Source organism: Microchirus variegatus, assembly GCF_963457635.1.
Source record: "Microchirus variegatus genome assembly, chromosome: 13".
NCBI classification, from domain to species: domain Eukaryota; kingdom Metazoa; phylum Chordata; class Actinopteri; order Pleuronectiformes; family Soleidae; genus Microchirus; species Microchirus variegatus.
Window position 1 is genome coordinate 9,994,094 of NC_139814.1, and position 19,151 is coordinate 10,013,244.

The 19,151-nt window shown below is 39.5% G+C and overlaps 1 protein-coding gene across 1 annotated transcript in view; it reads right to left on the bottom strand.

The window, feature by feature from the left end:
- Positions 1 to 1,850: 1,850 nt before the first annotated feature.
- Positions 1,851 to 19,151, bottom strand: part of slc44a4 (solute carrier family 44 member 4) — a gene marked incomplete at its 5' end in the record, with an annotated part of 55,270 nt that continues 37,969 nt past the window's right edge. Inside the window, 9 exons of the mRNA XM_083899468.1 lie at positions 1,851 to 2,081; positions 5,387 to 5,471; positions 5,555 to 5,649; positions 9,353 to 9,423; positions 9,795 to 9,868; positions 10,013 to 10,116; positions 14,578 to 14,672; positions 15,363 to 15,622; positions 15,897 to 15,999. Coding sequence (XP_083755594.1) covers positions 1,969 to 2,081; positions 5,387 to 5,471; positions 5,555 to 5,649; positions 9,353 to 9,423; positions 9,795 to 9,868; positions 10,013 to 10,116; positions 14,578 to 14,672; positions 15,363 to 15,622; positions 15,897 to 15,999 — 1,000 coding nt within the window. The 3' untranslated portion in view covers positions 1,851 to 1,968. The remainder of the gene's footprint in view (positions 2,082 to 5,386; positions 5,472 to 5,554; positions 5,650 to 9,352; positions 9,424 to 9,794; positions 9,869 to 10,012; positions 10,117 to 14,577; positions 14,673 to 15,362; positions 15,623 to 15,896; positions 16,000 to 19,151) is intronic.

Below are 19,151 nucleotides of genomic sequence, written 5' to 3' on the forward strand. Positions count from 1 at the left end.
GTCACACAGATTCTGATTTAGCACATGGGCACTGAAAACAGAGTTGGTTACACTCTTCACAAAAGCTGCTCCATGCATTTTAAGAGAAACGGGGGTTTTAGTAAAAAAAATAGACAAGATATATTAGAGAGATATATGACAAGAGTCAAAGGTGTTGAATGGTCTGATAAATTTAACGTGTGGAGACAAATCATTCATTTGCAGTAACAAATTCCTAACCAAGTTACATACTGAGACATTATCCTTGCATGGCCGGAGAGGTTTTTTTCTCTTTTTTTTTTAAAATATTTTTTTTTATCCGTTTGTTTGTTGTGACAGTGTCTAGCAATTCTTCTACATCGTATTATCCCGACAACACAATAGCCAAGTGTTAGAACCCAGCTACCCCCAGCCTCTTCAGTGTAATGTTTCTTATGAAGTGGGGGGGCCAATAGAAATTAAATATACTAAACATGGACAAACTTTCCACCAAAAGATGCAGAATTTGCTGTGTTTGGACAATAAAACAAACAAGAGGACCGGTCTCAGTCCTACCACCCTCTTAACAACGAATGTCCAATGGGGAGTTATTGCAGGGGGGGTGAAGATGGGGATGAAGGTGTGAATGACCGGGGGGGTGGCAACCAGGATGGAGATGGAGATCGACGAATGGCAGCAGACGAACCAAGGACCCAAGTGAAGGACTCTACAAAAAAAAAAACAGCCGGGATTTCTATTGTTTACACAAATCACATCGTCCTACTCCAAAATCGCGGCACACCGATGGTCTCTTCTGTCTCTCTGTCTTCAGTTTCCTGACTTCTGTTGGTTTTTATCAGTTCAACTCTAAGTTTTTTTCCTCTTTCTTCTCTTCTCTTTCAGCTACTCACACAAAACACACCAGGCATCAGTCGAGCGGGACCCGCAAAGATTGGTGCTAAGGTGAGATGCACACTCCTGTCAGCTTTTTTCGCTCACCGAAAACAGCGCCAAACAAATGTCACCTAATTTAAAGAGACAGTAACACATATACAGAATTGTTTATAGGAGAAGATATTTTTACTGCTCCCCTCTCATGGAAAAATACTAATGAACTTAGATTTTAGAGAATACTTAAAACATGAATACATATACAGATAATTGACTATGAACAACCTGGGGTTTAACTAACCTTGGTTACACAGACACGACTATTAAATATAAAATTATTAATAGGATCTACTGGACTCCAAGTTGGCGTGGCTCGGACTTAGGAACTCTGACTTGTGACTGCACCCTCCTGTTGTACTCATGCCCCAGGATAGAGCTACTGTGGTCTAAGATGATCCCTTTTATTAATAGAGTGATGTCCTCTATATTGGAAAAAAGGAAAGGAAGTGGTGTAAAACTGGAGGAGATGGAATGCAGGGGGTTTGAGGTTTCAGTGGCTGGTGAATCCTGTGTATTTTGTCATTGAAGAATGACATTAAGGAGTTGCAGTGATCTGAGGAGTAAAGCTGCGCGAACTTGGAAAAGCTAAAATAAACATCTACAAATGGTGTTTGATTTCAGCTCCGCTGTACAGTGAAAAGACCAAACAAACACGTCATGTCCACTAATATACTGTATTTATATTTACATAGATTCAATATGATTAATAAAAACATTTGTATTTATAAAACTTCTTTGACAGTAGAAATATATAATGATCCTGAAATTATTACAAAATGTTGTTTTTTTTGTTTCATCTGAAGATGTCGAACAATAAAAGACATAAAACCTAAAATCAACGTCCAAAGCTGTTTTAAAGTGACACATAAAATAATGATAAATTAAAATAATTCATTCATTTAGAATCTAAGATAAAATGACATCATCGTCCTTATGTTCACTCATTACACAATGAAAAAATTACAACCACAAAGTGCAAAATAAGCAAATCAGTAAACGTGTTGAGAAGAGTGAGTGTAAAACATAAGAGTTCATCCTGAAAGTGTTGACTGTTGAGCTTCAGTCTTTCCCTTTTTTCTGTCCCTTGTTGGATTTGTTGAGGATTTTCATGAGGTTTTTGGACATAAAGTATGGTTTCTCTGGAGATCCATCGTTACGCTCCAAGTCTTCCACTGTGACACACACACACACACACACATTGCAACAGACATTTGTTGGCAGTGGTTCTTCATCTACAGTGACTGCTTAAACTCTTAAATTTAAACCCACTTTAATCAGCGTTTACCCAGAGGACAGACAGGACAGATCGGCAGATCAGTGCTTGGGCTACATATTAAATGACAATCAAAACCCACTTCATGTGGCCCCTTGTGACCTGGTGGGAGTATCGGTGTCACCTCACATGAGACATGTCCTACATTGACCAGTGAGTGGCAGTAATGAACGATCTGCTGCTGCAGTGAAATGAGAGTCTATGAGGCGCATGCTAAAATAAACAGCAACTTTTTGCCACATTTAGCAAAAAAACAAGTATAAAAAACATGTGAATTTTTTAATGTTAGTTTTGACCAGATTTACAGCAATATCTGTGAATTTTGTGATATTTACTTGTGAAAATATAATTTCAATGTATAATCTGAATAAAAAAATCAAAATCTTAATGTTATATCTAAATAGAAATAATTTGAAACTAAATATTTAGCTAATATGCAAATTCACACTGCCGGTAACCGGATGTACCAAAATAAAAGCTTGAGGAGGTCAGGCTGTGTTTATACAATCAAATAACGAATTAAAACCACCCTAGCAAGGGAAATAAACTTGAACATACTATCGTGATAATAACTACCTAAACTATGTAAATGTTTTTCAAACTGTCAGGTCAAAACGTTTACATTAAAGGTCACATAGAGTGGTCCTGTTGCACATATATGTGAGTTATGGAGGTCTACTTACATATATTAAGTTGTTTTTATGGTCAAAATCCTCCTAGTTGATGTAAACGAGCCGATTGAAATCTGTCCTTTTCGAAGCGCTTGTCAGTCGCGCTATTTCAGCCATAAATCTCGCCCGAGAAGACAGAGTGTGTTGTGATTGGCCAGCCAGCGTAGAGCCTTCCCACCTGTGTTGTGATTGGCCAGGTATCTGGAAGTGACGTAATCTATCACGTCAGCTCTCAGAAGCTCAGCTCCCTCTCTGGAGCGGTGGATGCATTGCTACTCATTATCAAAACATTGTTTTAACAGTGTTTAAAAATAGCTTCGTCACGACTCCCCGCCGCAGTCCCTTTATGACTTTAAACCGGAGTCAGACCCAGAGTCAGAAGACACTGTTCCTCGTGAAACACCTCCACAACGGACGTTATTCTTCTTCTGCAGTTCAATGTACGCAACCGGATGTGCCCGGACTACCGCCCGGAGCAGGACGATCGGTTGTTCAGGAGAACCGCTGCTTACGTAACTATAACGGGATTTTCAGTGATCTCGTTGAGCCCCGAGATTACAATAAAACACAACGTTCTCAGCAGTGGCTGAACTGTTTGTTTGAAACCGTCAGGCTTCATAAACAAGGTAATGACGCAGATACACACCAAAAAAAACAGCGATAATAGGAACTTCCGGTCTAGTTCCGCTTTAAAAAGAAACAACATCAACAACAAATCTATCGATCACACCACGTATCTGATGACAGAGACGTCTGAGCCAGCAGATCATTTCAATAAGACAGGCCGAGGTAACGCTGCCCTGTGCCGGCCACTGAGGCGGAGCTGATCACCTCCGACAACTTGGCTGCCAAACTATAAATATACGTCTTATCTTAATACACACAACACATTTGGATTAAAAATGACTAATTTCTTGCGTCAAATGATTTTAAAACTGTGTTTCGGGACACGGAAAAATATTTATATATTTATTTTCTCTGCTACGTTGACGAAATGCATTCTGGGATACATGGCTTTCCCAAGTATGCACAAGTCACCAGCCTATGCATACTTGGTAAAATGGGCAGAGCGAAAACACTTCTGAACATGTTTTTTTGTTATTTTAGGTAGTTATTATCACGATAGTATGTACAAGTTTATTTACCCCGCTGGGGTGGTTTTAATTCGTTATTTGATTGTATAAACGCAGCCTGACCTCCTCGAGCTTTTATTTAGTGAATTTGCATATTAGCTAAACATTTAGTTTCAAACAAAACATTTAGATTTAGATTTATTTTTAACATTTAGATTTAGATTTAAAATTTAGATTTATATTTAGCATTTGGATTTAACATTTATATTTGGATTTAACATTTAGATTTAGATTTAGCATTTAGCATTTAGCATTTAGATTTAACATTTATATTTATATTTAGCATTTATATTTATATTTAGCATTTAGATTTAGATTTATATTCAGCATTTAGATTTAACATTTGTATTTATATTTATATTTAACATTTATATTTAATATTGGGCCCACGGTTGGTGTAGTGGTTAGTACTCTTGCCTTTGCAGCAAGAAGACCCGGGTTCCTGGGTTCGAGCCCCGTTTGGAACAACTCCGGAACAAGGGCCTTTCTGCAAGGAGTTTGCATGTTCTCCCCGTGTGTGCGTGGGTTTTCTCCGGGTTCTCCGGCTTCCTCCCACGGTCCAAAAACATGCGATATGGGGATTAGGTGAATTGGTCACTCTAAATTGACCGTAGGTGTGAGAGTGTGAGTGAATGGTTGTTTGTCTATATGTGGCCCTGCGATGGACTGGCGAACTGTCCAGGGTGTACCCCGCCTATCGCCCAATGTCTGCTGAGATAGGCACAGCACCCCCTGTGACCCTCTGGTGGAGGATAAAGCGGTAGATAATGGATGGATGGATTTATATTTAACATTTAACATTTAACATTTAGATTTAGATTTTGTATTCAGATTAAACATTGACATTTTCACAAGAGAAGTTAAAATCACAAAATTCACAAATATTGCTGTAAATCTGGTCAAAACTAACATTAAAAAAATTTACATGTTTTTTACACATGTTTTTTTGCTAAATGTGGCAAAAAGTTGCTGTTTATTTTAGCAAGTGTGGGCCTGACAGGCTCATTCAAGACATCAACATGTGCCAGTTCCTTGTCTGACCTGTGAGGGGCAGTACTGAGCTCTAATTAGCTTCTTTACAGAATCTACGATGGCCATTTTGTCCCTGACATACAAGAAGCAAGTGAAGGTAGTAATGCACAAATAAAAAGTTAAACAATTAATAATAATCATTAAACTCGTCTTTTTACGTAACAGGTTTAACATTTTCCTTTGAAAAGTAAAAATTCTATATGTGAGGGTGTAAAACTGAACTCCTGAGCATTGTCCATTTTCATATTTAGCTGTTCACCAAAAACATGACATTGTGAGGCAACGTTTGGCTCTGATTCTGTCAGCTGTCACTGCTAATAATGATAATACAACAGTGATGTGTCACCTGTGTGTAAATGTATACTCACAGAAGCAGAGGAAGAGTGTGTCCACACACATGTTGTACACACTGAAGAATCCGTGAGCTATGAGGTAGCTACCAAACACCACCGTCTATAAAACAGGACAACAAACCAGGTCAACCGCAGGTTTGAATCCCAAAAACATAATTCATCTGATTGGTATGCTTGAATTACAATTATTGGCATCCAATAATAGTTGAGGGTTTCAGAGTGGAAAGTGTGGCCTGGTAACAGGATTCGTCCAGAGAAGAAGAAGAAGGACAATACACCTAGAAAGAAAGAAACTGAGGTTATAAACACATATACTGTAAATGCACGCACCAACCTCCTGAATGTGGAAAGAATGTGGAAAACAAACAGCTTCAAGTCTGAGAGTCACTGAGTCTGAGAGTCTCTGAGTCTGAGAGTCACTGAGTCTAAGTCACTGAGTCTGAGAGTGTCTGAGTCTCTGAGTCTGAGAGTCACTGAGTCTGAGAGTCTCTGAGTCTGAGTCACTGAGTCTGAGACTCTCTGAGTCTGAGAGTCTCTGAGTCTGAGAGTCTCTGAGTCTGAAAGTCTCTGAGTCTGGGTCACTGAGTCTGAGAGTCACTGAGTCTGAGAGTCACTGAATCTGAGAGTCTCTGAGTCTGACAGTCACTGAGTCTGACAGTCACTGAGTCTGACAGTCACTGAGTCTGACAGTCACTGAGTCTGAGTCTGAGGGTCTCTGAGTCTGAGAGTCTCTGAGTCTGAGTCACTGAGTCTGAGAGTCTCTGAGTCTGAGGGTCTCTGAGTATGGGTCACTGAGTCTGAGAGTCACTGAGTCTGAGAGTCTCTGAGTCTGAGAGTCTCTGAGTCTGAGTCACTGAGTCTGAGAGTCTCTGAGTCTGACAGTCACTGAGTCTGAGAGTCTCTGAGTCTGAGAGTCTGACAGTCACTGAGTCTGAGAGTCTCTGAGTCTGAGAGTCACTGAGTCTGAGAGTTACTGAGTCTGAGAGTCGCTGAGTCTGACAGTCTCTGAGCCTGAGTGTCACTGAGTCTGAGAGTCTCTGAGTCTGAGAGTCTCTGAGTCTGAGTCACTGAGTCTGAGAGTCTCCGAGTCTTGAGAGTCACTGAGTCTGAGAGTCACTGAGTCTTGAGAGTGACTGAGTCTGAGTCACTGAGCCTGAGAGTCTCTGAGTCTGAGAGTCACTGAGTCTCTGAGTCTGAGTCACTGAGTCTGATAGTCACTGAGTCTGAGTCTCTGAGTCTGAGTCACTGAGTCTGAGTCTCTGAGTCTGAGTCACTGAGTCTCTGAGTCTGAGTCACTGAGCCTGAATGTCACTGAGTCTGAGAGTCTCTGAGTCTTAGTCACTGAGTCTGAGAGTCTCTGAGTCTGACAGTCACTGAGTCTGAGAATCTCTGAGTCTGAGAGTCTCTGAGAGTCACTGAGTCTGAGAGTCTCTGAGTCTGACAGTCACTGAGTCTGAGAGTCTCTGAGTCTGAGAGACTCTGAGTCTGAGAGACTCTGAGTCTGAGTCACTGAGTCGGAGAGTCACTGAGTCGGAGAGTCACTGAGTCTGAGAGTCTCTGAGTCTGAGAGTCTCTGAGTCTGAGAGTCTCTGAGTCTAGAGTCTCTGAGTCTGAGAGTCTCTGAATCTGAGAGTCTCTGAGTCTGAGGGTCTCTGAGTCTGGGTCACTGAGTCTGAGAGTCACTGAGTCTGAGAGTCTCTGAGTCTGAGTCACTGAGTCTGAGAGTCTCTGAGTCTGAGTCACTGAGTCTGAGAGTCTCTGAGTCTGAAAGTCACTGAGTCTGAGAGTCTCTGAGTCTGAGAGTTACTGAGTCTGAGAGTCACTGAGTCTGAGAGTCTCTGAGTCTGAGTCTGAGTCACTGAGTCTGAGAGTCACTGAGTCTGAGAGTCTCTGAGTCTGAGTCACTGAGTCTGAGAGTCTCTGAGTCTGAGTCTGACAGTCACTGAGTCTGAGAGTCTCTGAGTCTGAGAGTTACTGAGTCTGAGAGTCACTGAGTCTGAGTCACTGAGTGTGAGAGTCACTGAGTCTGAGAGTTACTGAGTCTGAGAGTTGCTGAGTCAGAGTCTCTGAGCCTGAGTGTCACTGAGTCTGAGAGTCTCTGAGTCTGAGTCACTGAGTCTGAGAGTCTCTGAGTCTGACAGTCACTGAGTCTGAGAATCTATGAGTCTGAGAGACTCTGAGAGTCACTGAGTCTGAAAGTCTGAGAGTCTGAGTCTGAAAGTCTCTGAGTCTGAGAGTCTCTGAGTCTGAAAGTCTCTGAGTCTGAGAGTCTCTGAGTCTGAGAGTCACTGAGTCTTGAGAGTCACTGAGTCGAAGAGTCACTGAGTCTGAGTCACTGAGCCTGAGTCTGAGAGTCACTGAGTCTCTGAGTCTGAGTCACTGAGCCTGAGTCTCTGAGTCTGAGTCTCTGAGTCTGAGAGTCACTGAGTCTCTGAGTCTGAGTCACTGAGTCTGAGAGTCTCTGAGTCTGAGTCACTGAGTCTGAGAGTCTCTGAGTCTGACAGTCACTGAGTCTGAGAATCTATGAGTCTGAGAGACTCTGAGAGTCACTGAGTCTGAGAGTCTCTGAGTTTGAAAGTCTCTGAGTCTGAGAGTCTCTGAGTCTGAGAGTCACTGAGTCTTGAGAGTCACTGAGTCTGAGAGTCACTGAGTCTTGAGAGTCACTGAGTCTGAGAGTCACTGAGTCTGAGTCTTGAGAGTCACTGAGTCTGAGTCACTGAGCCTGAGTCTCTGAGTCTGAGAGTCACTGAGTCTCTGAGTCTGAGTCACTGAGTCTGAGTCACTGAGTCTGAGTCACTGAGTCTCTGAGTCTGAGAGTCTCTGAGTCTGAAGGTCTCTGAGTCTGGGTCACTGAGTCTGAGAGTCACTGAGTCTGAGAGTCACTGAATCTGAGAGTCTGAGTCTGACAGTCACTGAGTCTGACAGTCACTGAGTCTGAGTCTGAGAGTCACTGAGTCTGAGAGTTACTGAGTCTGAGAGTCGCTGAGTCTGAGAGTCTCTGAGCCTGAGTGTCACTGAGTCTGATAGTCTCTGAGTCTGAGAGTCTCTGAGTCTGACAGTCACTGAGTCTGAGAATCTCTGAGTCTGAGAGTCTCTGAGAGTCACTGAGTCTGAGAGTCTCTGAGTCTGAAAGTCTCCGAGTCTCTGAGTCTGAGAGTCACTGAGTCTTGAGAGTCACTGAGTCTGAGAGTCACTGAGTCTTGAGAGTCACTGAGTCTGAGTCACTGAGCCTGAGAGTCTCTGAGTCTGAGAGTCACTGAGTCTCTGAGTCACTGAGTCTGATAGTCACTGAGTCTGAGTCTCTGAGTCTGAGTCACTGAGTCTCTGAGTCTGAGTCACTTAGTCTGAGAGTATCTGAGTCTGAGAGTCACTGAGTCTGAGAGTCTCTGAGTCTGAGAGTCTCTGAGTCTGAGAGTCACTGAGTCAGAGAGTCTCTGAGTCTGAGTCTGAGAGTCACTGAGTCAGAGTCTCTGAGTCTCTGAGTCTGAGAGTCTTTGTGTCTGAGTCTCTGAGTCTGAGTCTCTGAGCCTGAGAGTCTCTGAGTCTGAGAGTCACTGAGTCTGAGAGTGTCTGATTCTGAGTCACTGAGTCTGTGATCCTGAGAGTCTCTGAGTCTATATATAAAAAAATATCGGTTTTAAACAAATACATAATCACACATAAAATAATGCTATCACAGGAAGATACCCTCATAAAAAAATCTACATGAACTCCTTAAATGAAGATAAAAGTTTAAAATAAATATAAATGCTGATATTAAACCCAGCCAAACTGTACGGAAGCTACACACACACACACATGCACACACACAGCATTTGTGGTACATGAAAAATACTAATACTATAATATTATATTTTCTGTGCTGTTGTTATATGTTGTTTATTAATATAATATAATTTAAAAGTTAGTGATGAAAGTCAGCATGCCGTGTGGTTTTTACACCTGTGAAACCTCAACACACTCTTATGTTGTCATTCTTACCAACTCCTCCAACCACCAGCAGTTTCCCAAAGAACAGCAGCAGGTCGGTCACTTTATCCAGCACCACCACCCTGAACAACACACACACACACACACACACACACACACACACACACACACACACACACACACACACACACACACACACACACACACACACACACACAACATGACACCATTCACTGTCACTGTGTCACATGCAAACATGCAAATACACTCAGGAACAAGTTCAGATTCCAATCACAAGACTCTGTCTTCTGGGGGTGAAAGTTCACTCTGAAATCTCGCAGCAGAAAAACACCGTCAGAAAAGAGGATTTCTATCGGCTCATTTACAGAAACTGAGGTTTTTGACCATAAAAACAAGTTAATATATGTAAGTCGACCTCCATAACTAACATTTATGTGCAACAGGACCACTCTATGTGACCTTTAATACAAACCTTATCACGTTTCTCATGAGCAGCTTAAAGGCATTTTTGGCTGAGACACAGAAGTTTTTCCCATAAATGGCAATCTGTCAGAGAAAGAACAGATCATGTGGAATTACATGTCATAATATTAAATATGAACTCAACAGTCACACTGAATTTGTAAGAAAAGCCAAGAAGAACCATGCAGATAAATGAGTGGAGAGTGATTCTTTAAAAACTGAGCTCACCATGATGTAAGCGTTCCTGTTGAGGAACTTGATGAACTTCTCCAGACACCAGAGGCAGCACTTCATGCAGCACAGTATAAAACGTGCCACTGGATTCTGTGCCGCTACAAGAGGAGGAGAACAAGAAGAATTAGAAGAACAATAAGAAGACTTGGACTTTCTTTTTGTTATTGTTTCATGTGGTTACCCATCGACATTCAATAGGGATCTTTATAGAGCTGAAAAAAGCATTTGACACCATTAACCATGATATCTTGATAGCTAAACTAGAGATATGGCATTAGAGGTATAGCACTGGGATGGGTCAAGAGCTACTTACACAACAGATCCCAATATGTTAAAAATAGGTGATAACACATCATCGTGCTTGGACATAGTTTGTGGGGTCCCACAGGGGTCAGTTCTGGGTCCAAAACTGTTTATACTATAATATATATTCAGAATATTGGATACTTTGCATTATATAAATGACATATGCAAAGTATCCAATATTCTGAAATTAATATTATTCGCAGATGACACAAATATCTTCTGCTCTGGGGATGATTTGAATCAATTAGTGGAAACAGTCAATAATGAAATGGCCAAACTTCATGTGTGGTTCAACATAAATAAACTATCACTAAACTCAGAGAAAACTAAATATATGCTATATGGGAGAAAAGGCTACAAGAAGAGCATCAATATTCAAGTTAATGGAGTGGAAATTGAAAGGGTTAATGAGAACAAAGAGTTGGGAGTGATAATTGATGAAATGTTAAGTTGGAAGCCATATATAAGACACTTAAAAAGTAAGCTGGCCAGAAGTGTGTCCATACTTTGGAAGGTACAACATCTACTAAACCAGAAAGCACTTTATCTGTGGTATTGCACACTAATCTTTCCTCATCTTCAATATTGTGTAGAAGTCTGGGGACACACTTATAAAGGGAACACACACCCACTGCTGATACTCCAGAAAAGGCCTCTGAGAATTATACATTATGCCAGTTACAGAGAACACTCAAATCAATTATTTATCAAATCAGAAATACTCAAATAATATGAGTTAGCACACTATCGCACAGCACAGATAATGTACAGGGCGGCCAACAAAAGCCTCCCTCACAACCTTCAAATACTATTACCAACTAGAGAGCAGGGACATAATCTGAGAGGAAACATGGTTTTCAGGCAGAGAAAGGTATGAACTGCATTAAAGTCATTTACCATGTCGGTCACGAGTGTCAAACAATGGAATAACTTAGAAGAGGAGATCAGAAAATCAGCAACACAGAGTGCATTCAAAAAAAAAGGTATGTAAACATGATTATTAATCGTTACAGGACGACCCAGGAAGAATGTGGATAAAGGTCACAGTTAGAAATCAGTAGACACTGCATTGAGATACAATGGAGAAGGAAAACACTAGCTGACATTGAAATATGCTTATGTCAACATGTTAGCCGTATAAAGCTGAGTTCTGTTAACTGACACACTACAGAACAACACTCGCTTCATGATGGAACTGCTGAGCTGGTCACTGAATGCAATTGACAGAGTGTTCTCAACAAGGAGTGTGGGCTCTGGCAAACCCGAATGCCTGAGCGGGACCTTCTCTGCCGGATACAGCAGGGATGCCTGGGGAAAATGGCAAGTCTTTTGCCTTGCTGCACTTGATATAGAGGATGTCGAGGACGTGTACATATTCACGTTCATGACTTGAATTGGAATGCTCTCCTTGGCATGGGGAATGTTCATGCAACATCGGAAGCTGAGAAAGGTCGCCTCTGAGCAGCTCAGTGCGAGAGAGGACATCGCCACAACTCAGAGTGCTGTGGTGGGGTTGCGCTCTGACATCTCCGCAATACACGACTACGTGGTAAGAATGGGAGTGGACGCAGCTAAACGAGAAGAAATGGCGAAGCTAAGCGTCGCGAGAGCTGCGGAAGAGAGGGATAAATAAAAACGGCAGAAACGGGCTCTCACACCATCCAAGTTAATATTCACACTACTGAAAGGAACTCTGTCGATTGGACCACTTTGGGATTTATTTCTGGGTTTTTTTTTCTGTTTTTTTCCTTTGGCGGCCCTCAGTACAATGTTGGGTTCCTACATTGGCCGTCAGGTATCAAAACTTTGAGAAACCCTGGTTTAGATGTAATGACCATAGCAGATGGGTTACAGTACAGTGTTTTAAGCATGCCGACAAAATTATCGCCCAAACCCATAATTTCCAAGGTGTGCCACTGATGTTCCCATTCTAGCCTGTCAAAGGCTTTTTCGGCATCTACAGACAGCACAAGGTGAGGATATGTTAATACTGGCATCGACAATGTGTAAAAGACGTCTCATGTTATCAGATGCATATCTTTGTTTCACAAAACCAGTTTGGTCAGGATGGACCAAAGTTGGGCCAGGACCTTTGCATAGAGATTGACATCTGCAGTGATAGAGGGCAAAAACTGGAAAATGCGGTGCGATCCTTGCCTCTTTTGTGTAACAGAGTAATGATGGCTGTATTTATGTCTCTATTGAAGCATCCTAATTTGATCGCTTGCTGAAACATTTCTAATGCCAGATTTTTAAATACAGGTCAGGGGGGATTCCATCCAGGCCTGGTGCCATGGTTCATGCATTTAATTGCTTCTTATAATTCATTAATAGTAAAATGGGAATCCAATAGATTTCTTTGCTGTTCTGATAATTCTGGTAAGTATAAGCCATCAAAAAAGCCACTTCACCCCCATAAAATGTCTTACATCTTCGAGTGAGTATAAATTAGAACTTTGGGCTAAAGTATCAGTCACAGATCCACAGAATCCTGGTCCCTGCTGAGCAGACCTTCACACAGTCATTGACATTACTGACTCTAGCCACGGAATCCGACAACTCCAAACCCTTAGCCATTTGGGGGTTCCAGGCGAACAGTCATCTACCAGTCTAATGTACCTTATAAAGTCACGATCCTTCCTTTCTTCCAGTTGATGATTGCCACTAACCTGGATATAAGCTCATTCCAGTGTTTTGCTTCAACTGCAGTTCAATCCTAATTTAGATGATCTATTGTTTTTGTCTCAAACCGATGTGAGAGCTGCTGCCAGCTATCAGCATTTTACCTGTGCTCACACCTTTCATGGTTGAGGAAATGTATTGCAAAGTTTTTCCAGTCATTAAATCCTCACTTCCTCACTCAGTTGTTGTTTTTGTTTCCCCAAAAGGCGACAAAAAAGCACAAAAATCATGGTCTGCACGAGCGTGATGCAGCCAGTGTGTTTCCTAAAATACGAAGTAGGCAGAGATGTTTATAAAGTGGACAGAACCATTTAACGTGGACGGTTAAGCTGATCTCTTTAGTTAACTGCACAAAGACCAGAGGGGTCCGCAAATCGCACTCCATGCTTCAGCCCCACCGAGAAGACACGGAGGAAAACGCAAAACCAAAATAACTCTAGAGTTCTAGAACTCCAACACGAAAACCACTTGATAATAAAAGTTACCATACCATAAATAAACAGTTAAAAATAAGATTTGGGGGAATTAAACCATTGACTAAACTTTAAAGCAGACCTTGACCTGGAAGTTCCAATTAACGCTGTTTTTTAGTGTGTATCTGCGTCATTACCTTGTTTAAGAAGCCCTGAAGGTTCAAAACAAACAGTTCAGCCACTGCTGAGAACGCTGTGTTTTATTGTAATCTCGGGCTCAGCGAGATCTTTGAAAAAACCTGGTCCGATTACGTAAACAGCGGTTCTCCTGAACAGCAGATCCTCCTGCTCCGGGCACTAGTCCGGGCACATCAGGTTGTGTACATTGAACCGCAGAAGAAGAAGAACATCCGTTGTGGAGGTGTTTCACGAGCGTCAGTGTCTTTTGACTCTGGGTCTGACTCCGGGTCAAAGTCATAAAAGGGACTGCGGCGGGGAGTCATGAAGATGCTATTTTTAAACACTGTTAAAACAATGTTTTGATAATGAGGAGCAGTGCATCCACCGTTCCAGAGGGGGGAGCTGAGCTTCTGAGAGCTGGTGTGCTGATTATGTCACTTCCAGGTATTGGCCAATCACAAGACAGTTGGGAAGGCTCTACGCTGGCTGGCCAATCACAACACAGTCTATCTTCTGGGTGTGAGAGTTCAGTCTGAAATATCGCGACTGACAAGAGCTTCAGTGAGGAGAGATTTCTATCTGCTCGTTTACAGCAACTAGGAGGTTTTTGACCATAAAAACAACTTAATGTATGTAAGTAGACCTCCATAACTCGCATATATGAGCAACAGGACCACTCTATGTGAGCTTTAAGTAGACAGAGAGAGAGACAGATATAATCAAGATATTCTTTGTTACCATATATATATATATATATATATATATGTGTATATATCTCACAATACAGCTGTCAAAGATTTTCTTTTGAGATGTTTGTGCATCTCAAAGTTGAGTGACAACACACAGTAAATACAGATTTAGCTGTTCATCCATTCACACAAATTCACACAGCACATTTACAAGCAGTGTGCTTCAGTGTGTCTTATCAAGGGTCACAGCAGGCAAATAAACATTCTCCTGATGATTCATCAGCCTCACCTCTGGTTTTGTGGTCAATATACTCCAGAATGATCCTCACTATCTGCACCAGGGTCAGGATTAAAGCACCAAAGGCCAAGGAACCCACGTGATATCTGAAAATATAAAATAAAGAACATTAGAAAATACTTTATTAATCCCCACGAGGAAACATCTTTCATTACAGATCCAAACAATAATAAAATAACATAGATTCACAAACTATGAAAAGAATAGGTATAAAAGAGAAAAATAAGAATTATATACAATAAGACATAACAAACAGTAAACAGTGACATAAAAGGCTGGAATATCAGTCTCCAAACAAGATTAACCCACATCACTAATGATTACTACAACATAAAAACAGCATTCTTATACATTTATACACAAAGGCACAGTGTGACTAGAGCTTCAAGTGAAAAATCACCCTAATCTCATCCACTTTCTCTGTTATTTGTAGGCACTAACTGTGTTTGTGTAGGTCTATTGCACCCCCTAGTAGTAAAAGAAGGAAGTGCAGTCAGTGAGCATGTCCTGTTCATTGATCTGCACTTTATAAATATACCTATTTTATAAATGTCACAAACAGCTTTGTCTAAATAAAATATCTGATTATCTGCATAAAAGATATATTTTATTCTGTCTGTCTGTAAAGAGCAAACAGTCAGGAGAACCAGACAGTTCCTCATTCATTGAACTGGGTGTGATTGAGAGACCTCTAGTGGCAAAAATACTGTACGATGACTGTACCTCTGTAGAACACTGTTTTTTGCAGGACTGTAACGAAAGTAATATGAAGCTACCTGAGTGCGCGGATGAAGCCGCCCCACACTGGGCACATGGGGATGTCGTCTGGTTTGGTGAAGGCCCAGTAGTAGGAGGCAAAAGCTCCGGCCAGCGTGCACTGACCCAGAGCAATGACGAAGTTGACACACCAGAGAAAAGCCACCACGTTGTAGATCTGCAGGTTGAAGAGGTTCCTCTGCAGAAGACCCTCGTTGTTGTAATTGATGAAGATGCAGCTGGCCGAGGGGCATCCTGGGTAATCTGATGAGGTGAAGTTCTGAGAGGAGGAGGTGGAGGAAAAATACATTGAGTGGCCAACAGCGACACCAAAATGGTCCCAATCAGGGAATTGTGCCACATAAATAAATATAAGAAAGTAAGAGAGTGTAAGAAAGCACAAGGAGGTGGCAGCTTCTTCAGTCTGCTGTTTTAGTCATGAGTCACATCAGGGCAGATGTTTGTCCATATCTGACAATACTTTTCAAATATCCTGAGCATAAGAATCCTTTCTTTTCTGCTAATATGAAAGACGTGTTTTGGTGTGCACTCACCTGAGGGTCACAGTCCACTGAGCCGCTAATGTCCTTACAGTCGCTCATCGTGGCGTTGAGAGCCACCACTTTGTACACTGGAGTTCCAGAAGTGGCTAAATATCTGCATTCATTAGTTTAAGTCAAGATCTGATTAGAGTTGGACTACAGCATAGCTACTCCTACTACAACATATGGATATTATATCACAGTGTATATATATATATATATATATATGTGTATATAATATCACAGTGTATATATATATATATATATATTATGGATATTATATCCGGTATATATATATATATATGGATATTATATCACAGTATGTATATATATATATATATATATGGATATTATATCACAGTATATATATATATATGGATTTAATATCACAATATATATATATATATAAATATATTATATCACAGTACATATGGATATAATATCTACAGTATATATGGATATTATATCACACTATATATAGATATTATATCATAGTATATATGGATATTATATCACAGTACATATGGATATTATATCTACAGTATGGATATTATATCACAGTATATATATATATGGATATAATATCACAGTATATATATATATATATATATATATATATATATATATTTATATATATATATATGTATAAATATATGGATATTATATCACATTATATATATATATGGTTACTATATCACAGTACATATGGGTATTATATCACAGTATATATGGATATTATATCTACAGTATTTATATGGATATTATATCACAGTACATATAGATATTATATCACAGTATATATGGATATTATATCAAAGTACATATGGATATAATATCTACAGTTTATATAGATATTATATCACAGTATAATAGATATATATATATAGACATATATATGGATATTATATCACAGTACATATGGATATAATATCACAGTATAAATGGATATAATAGATATATATTATTTATATATATATATACAAATGTATGGATATTATATCACAGTATATATGGATATTATATCTACAGTATATATAGATATTATATCACAGTATATATGGATATTATATCTCCAGTATATATGGATATTATATCACAGTACATATGGATATTATATCTACATTATATATGGATATTATATCACAGTATATATATAGATATTATATCACAGTATATATGGATATTATATCACAGTATATATGGATATTATATCTACAGTATATATGGATATTATATCCACAGTATATATGGATATTATATCACAGTATATATGGACATATCACAGTATATATATATGGATATTATATCACAGTGTATATGGATATTATATCTGGGTCAATGACATGACGTGCATATTTTTGTGTCCAAGTCCATTATCTAAAAAAAACAAAATGTAATCTTTTCATGACATCTATCACTTTATTCTATAAAACCTATTAATTTTCATACATTTTTCAGGCAGTTCAAATAATTATATTATTTTTATGTATTGACTTCTCAAACCCCTAAGATATCAGGTGATGCAGCTGTCCGAGCAAGTGAGCAGACTAAGAAAACTATTAAAAAAATTATTTTATTAATGATAAACTCAAAATAAAATACTCTGGCATAATTTTATGTTTGAAGTCTTTTGAATAATGTTTTTTACCTAATATCAATTGTTTTAAAGCTGCTAAAATAACTGCAAAACTTTTGTCCAAAGATTTACATTTCCTAAATATCAGGGTGGTGCAACCATAAAGATTGGACTTTATTTTGAAGTCAAGAGACATTAGCTGTAAACTAAATGTTGCATTAGCCAGAGGAACCCCAGAGAACCTTGGGACTAAGCAAAAAGGTTTGTAGATCTCTGTCAAATACTGATAAAAATAACTACTTTCAACTATATGTAGGTTGGTACATTTTCCATGTCAGTGTGGTACAACCAATGTAAACCAATGTAAAACTGGAAAAAAATGATTTTATCATAAAACTCTTTGTTTGTTAAAAAAAGTGTTCTGTGTGACCTTCATGACAGGCGTAGAAAAAAATGCTTGCATCCAAACAGAAGCTGTTTAATTTGAGTTTAGTTGCAATTGTCAGGTGGCACAACTGTTAATCAGGTGGCACAACTGCAAGGAATGTCACTATATAATGCTATTCAAGACTCTAAGGTTATCCATGACACTTCTAGAATGTTTATTAGTTTTGAATGGAAAGATATTACACACTTTAAATCATTTTGCATGATAATGTGTACATTTTAGATGCCACAATCACTATCAAAAGTAGCATGACATAGGTTAAGTATTAACAATGATCCAGCTGACAACTCTGCTTTGATTACTTAGTCATAACATCTAGCACATATAGTTTCACCTGCTGAAATTTTTTTACAACAGTTATTATTATTATTACAGGGTTTCCCCCAGTGCATTATAAGCCTGGTGGGCTGCCAGGGTTTACTTCCACCAGGCTAAGAGTTGTTGTTGTTTATTTTAAATTTTAAATACATTTTTTTATACACCACAAATTTTTCTAAACCGGGGATCAAGGCAGCTGCACACCCATGTAATCGGCGAGCGCTCCCTTGTCCTTGTGCTGATTGAAACTCAAGTCACACCATCAAATATGTCATTATTACGGTTACATTGTTTATGTCAATAACTTTTCTTGAGATGTTATATTTAGGGATGCACTGATAATTCGATGGCCTAAACACAGCGAGTTCACTGTGGAATAGCACCTATTAAATGCTTGAACGTCTCTTTGCGCTAAATCGAAACTTGGCTGCATACGGAGCAGATTATGAACTCCCTGCGACATTGACTTCACACCAGAGAACATTCTCTCTCTTTGAGCAGTTAACTAAAGACATCAGCTCATCTGATGCATCTGTTATTCCGTTAATTGCAGCGCTAAAGTGTCTTCTACACAAAGATTGAGAACATGGAGTGAAAACAATGAAAAGTGAGCTCTGCTCTTTAAGAGTCTGTCACCACGTTTTATTAACATCTACCCAGATCCCCTGCACTTCATCGTGACTGTACTCGATCCTCATCATAAAGATGTAATGTTATGTGAATTGTTTTTGATGGGTTAGGGTTAGGTTTAACTGATGTCTAAAACACATGTTACTATTTGAAATAAAAATGCATTTTTTTCAGCATATTTCATGTCATAACTAATGTGATCAGGTGGTGCAACCAATTCAAACCAATAAATGATACGTCAAAGTGACCAAATGGTTTATAAATGTAATGTGTGTAGTTATTATAGTTAATATAT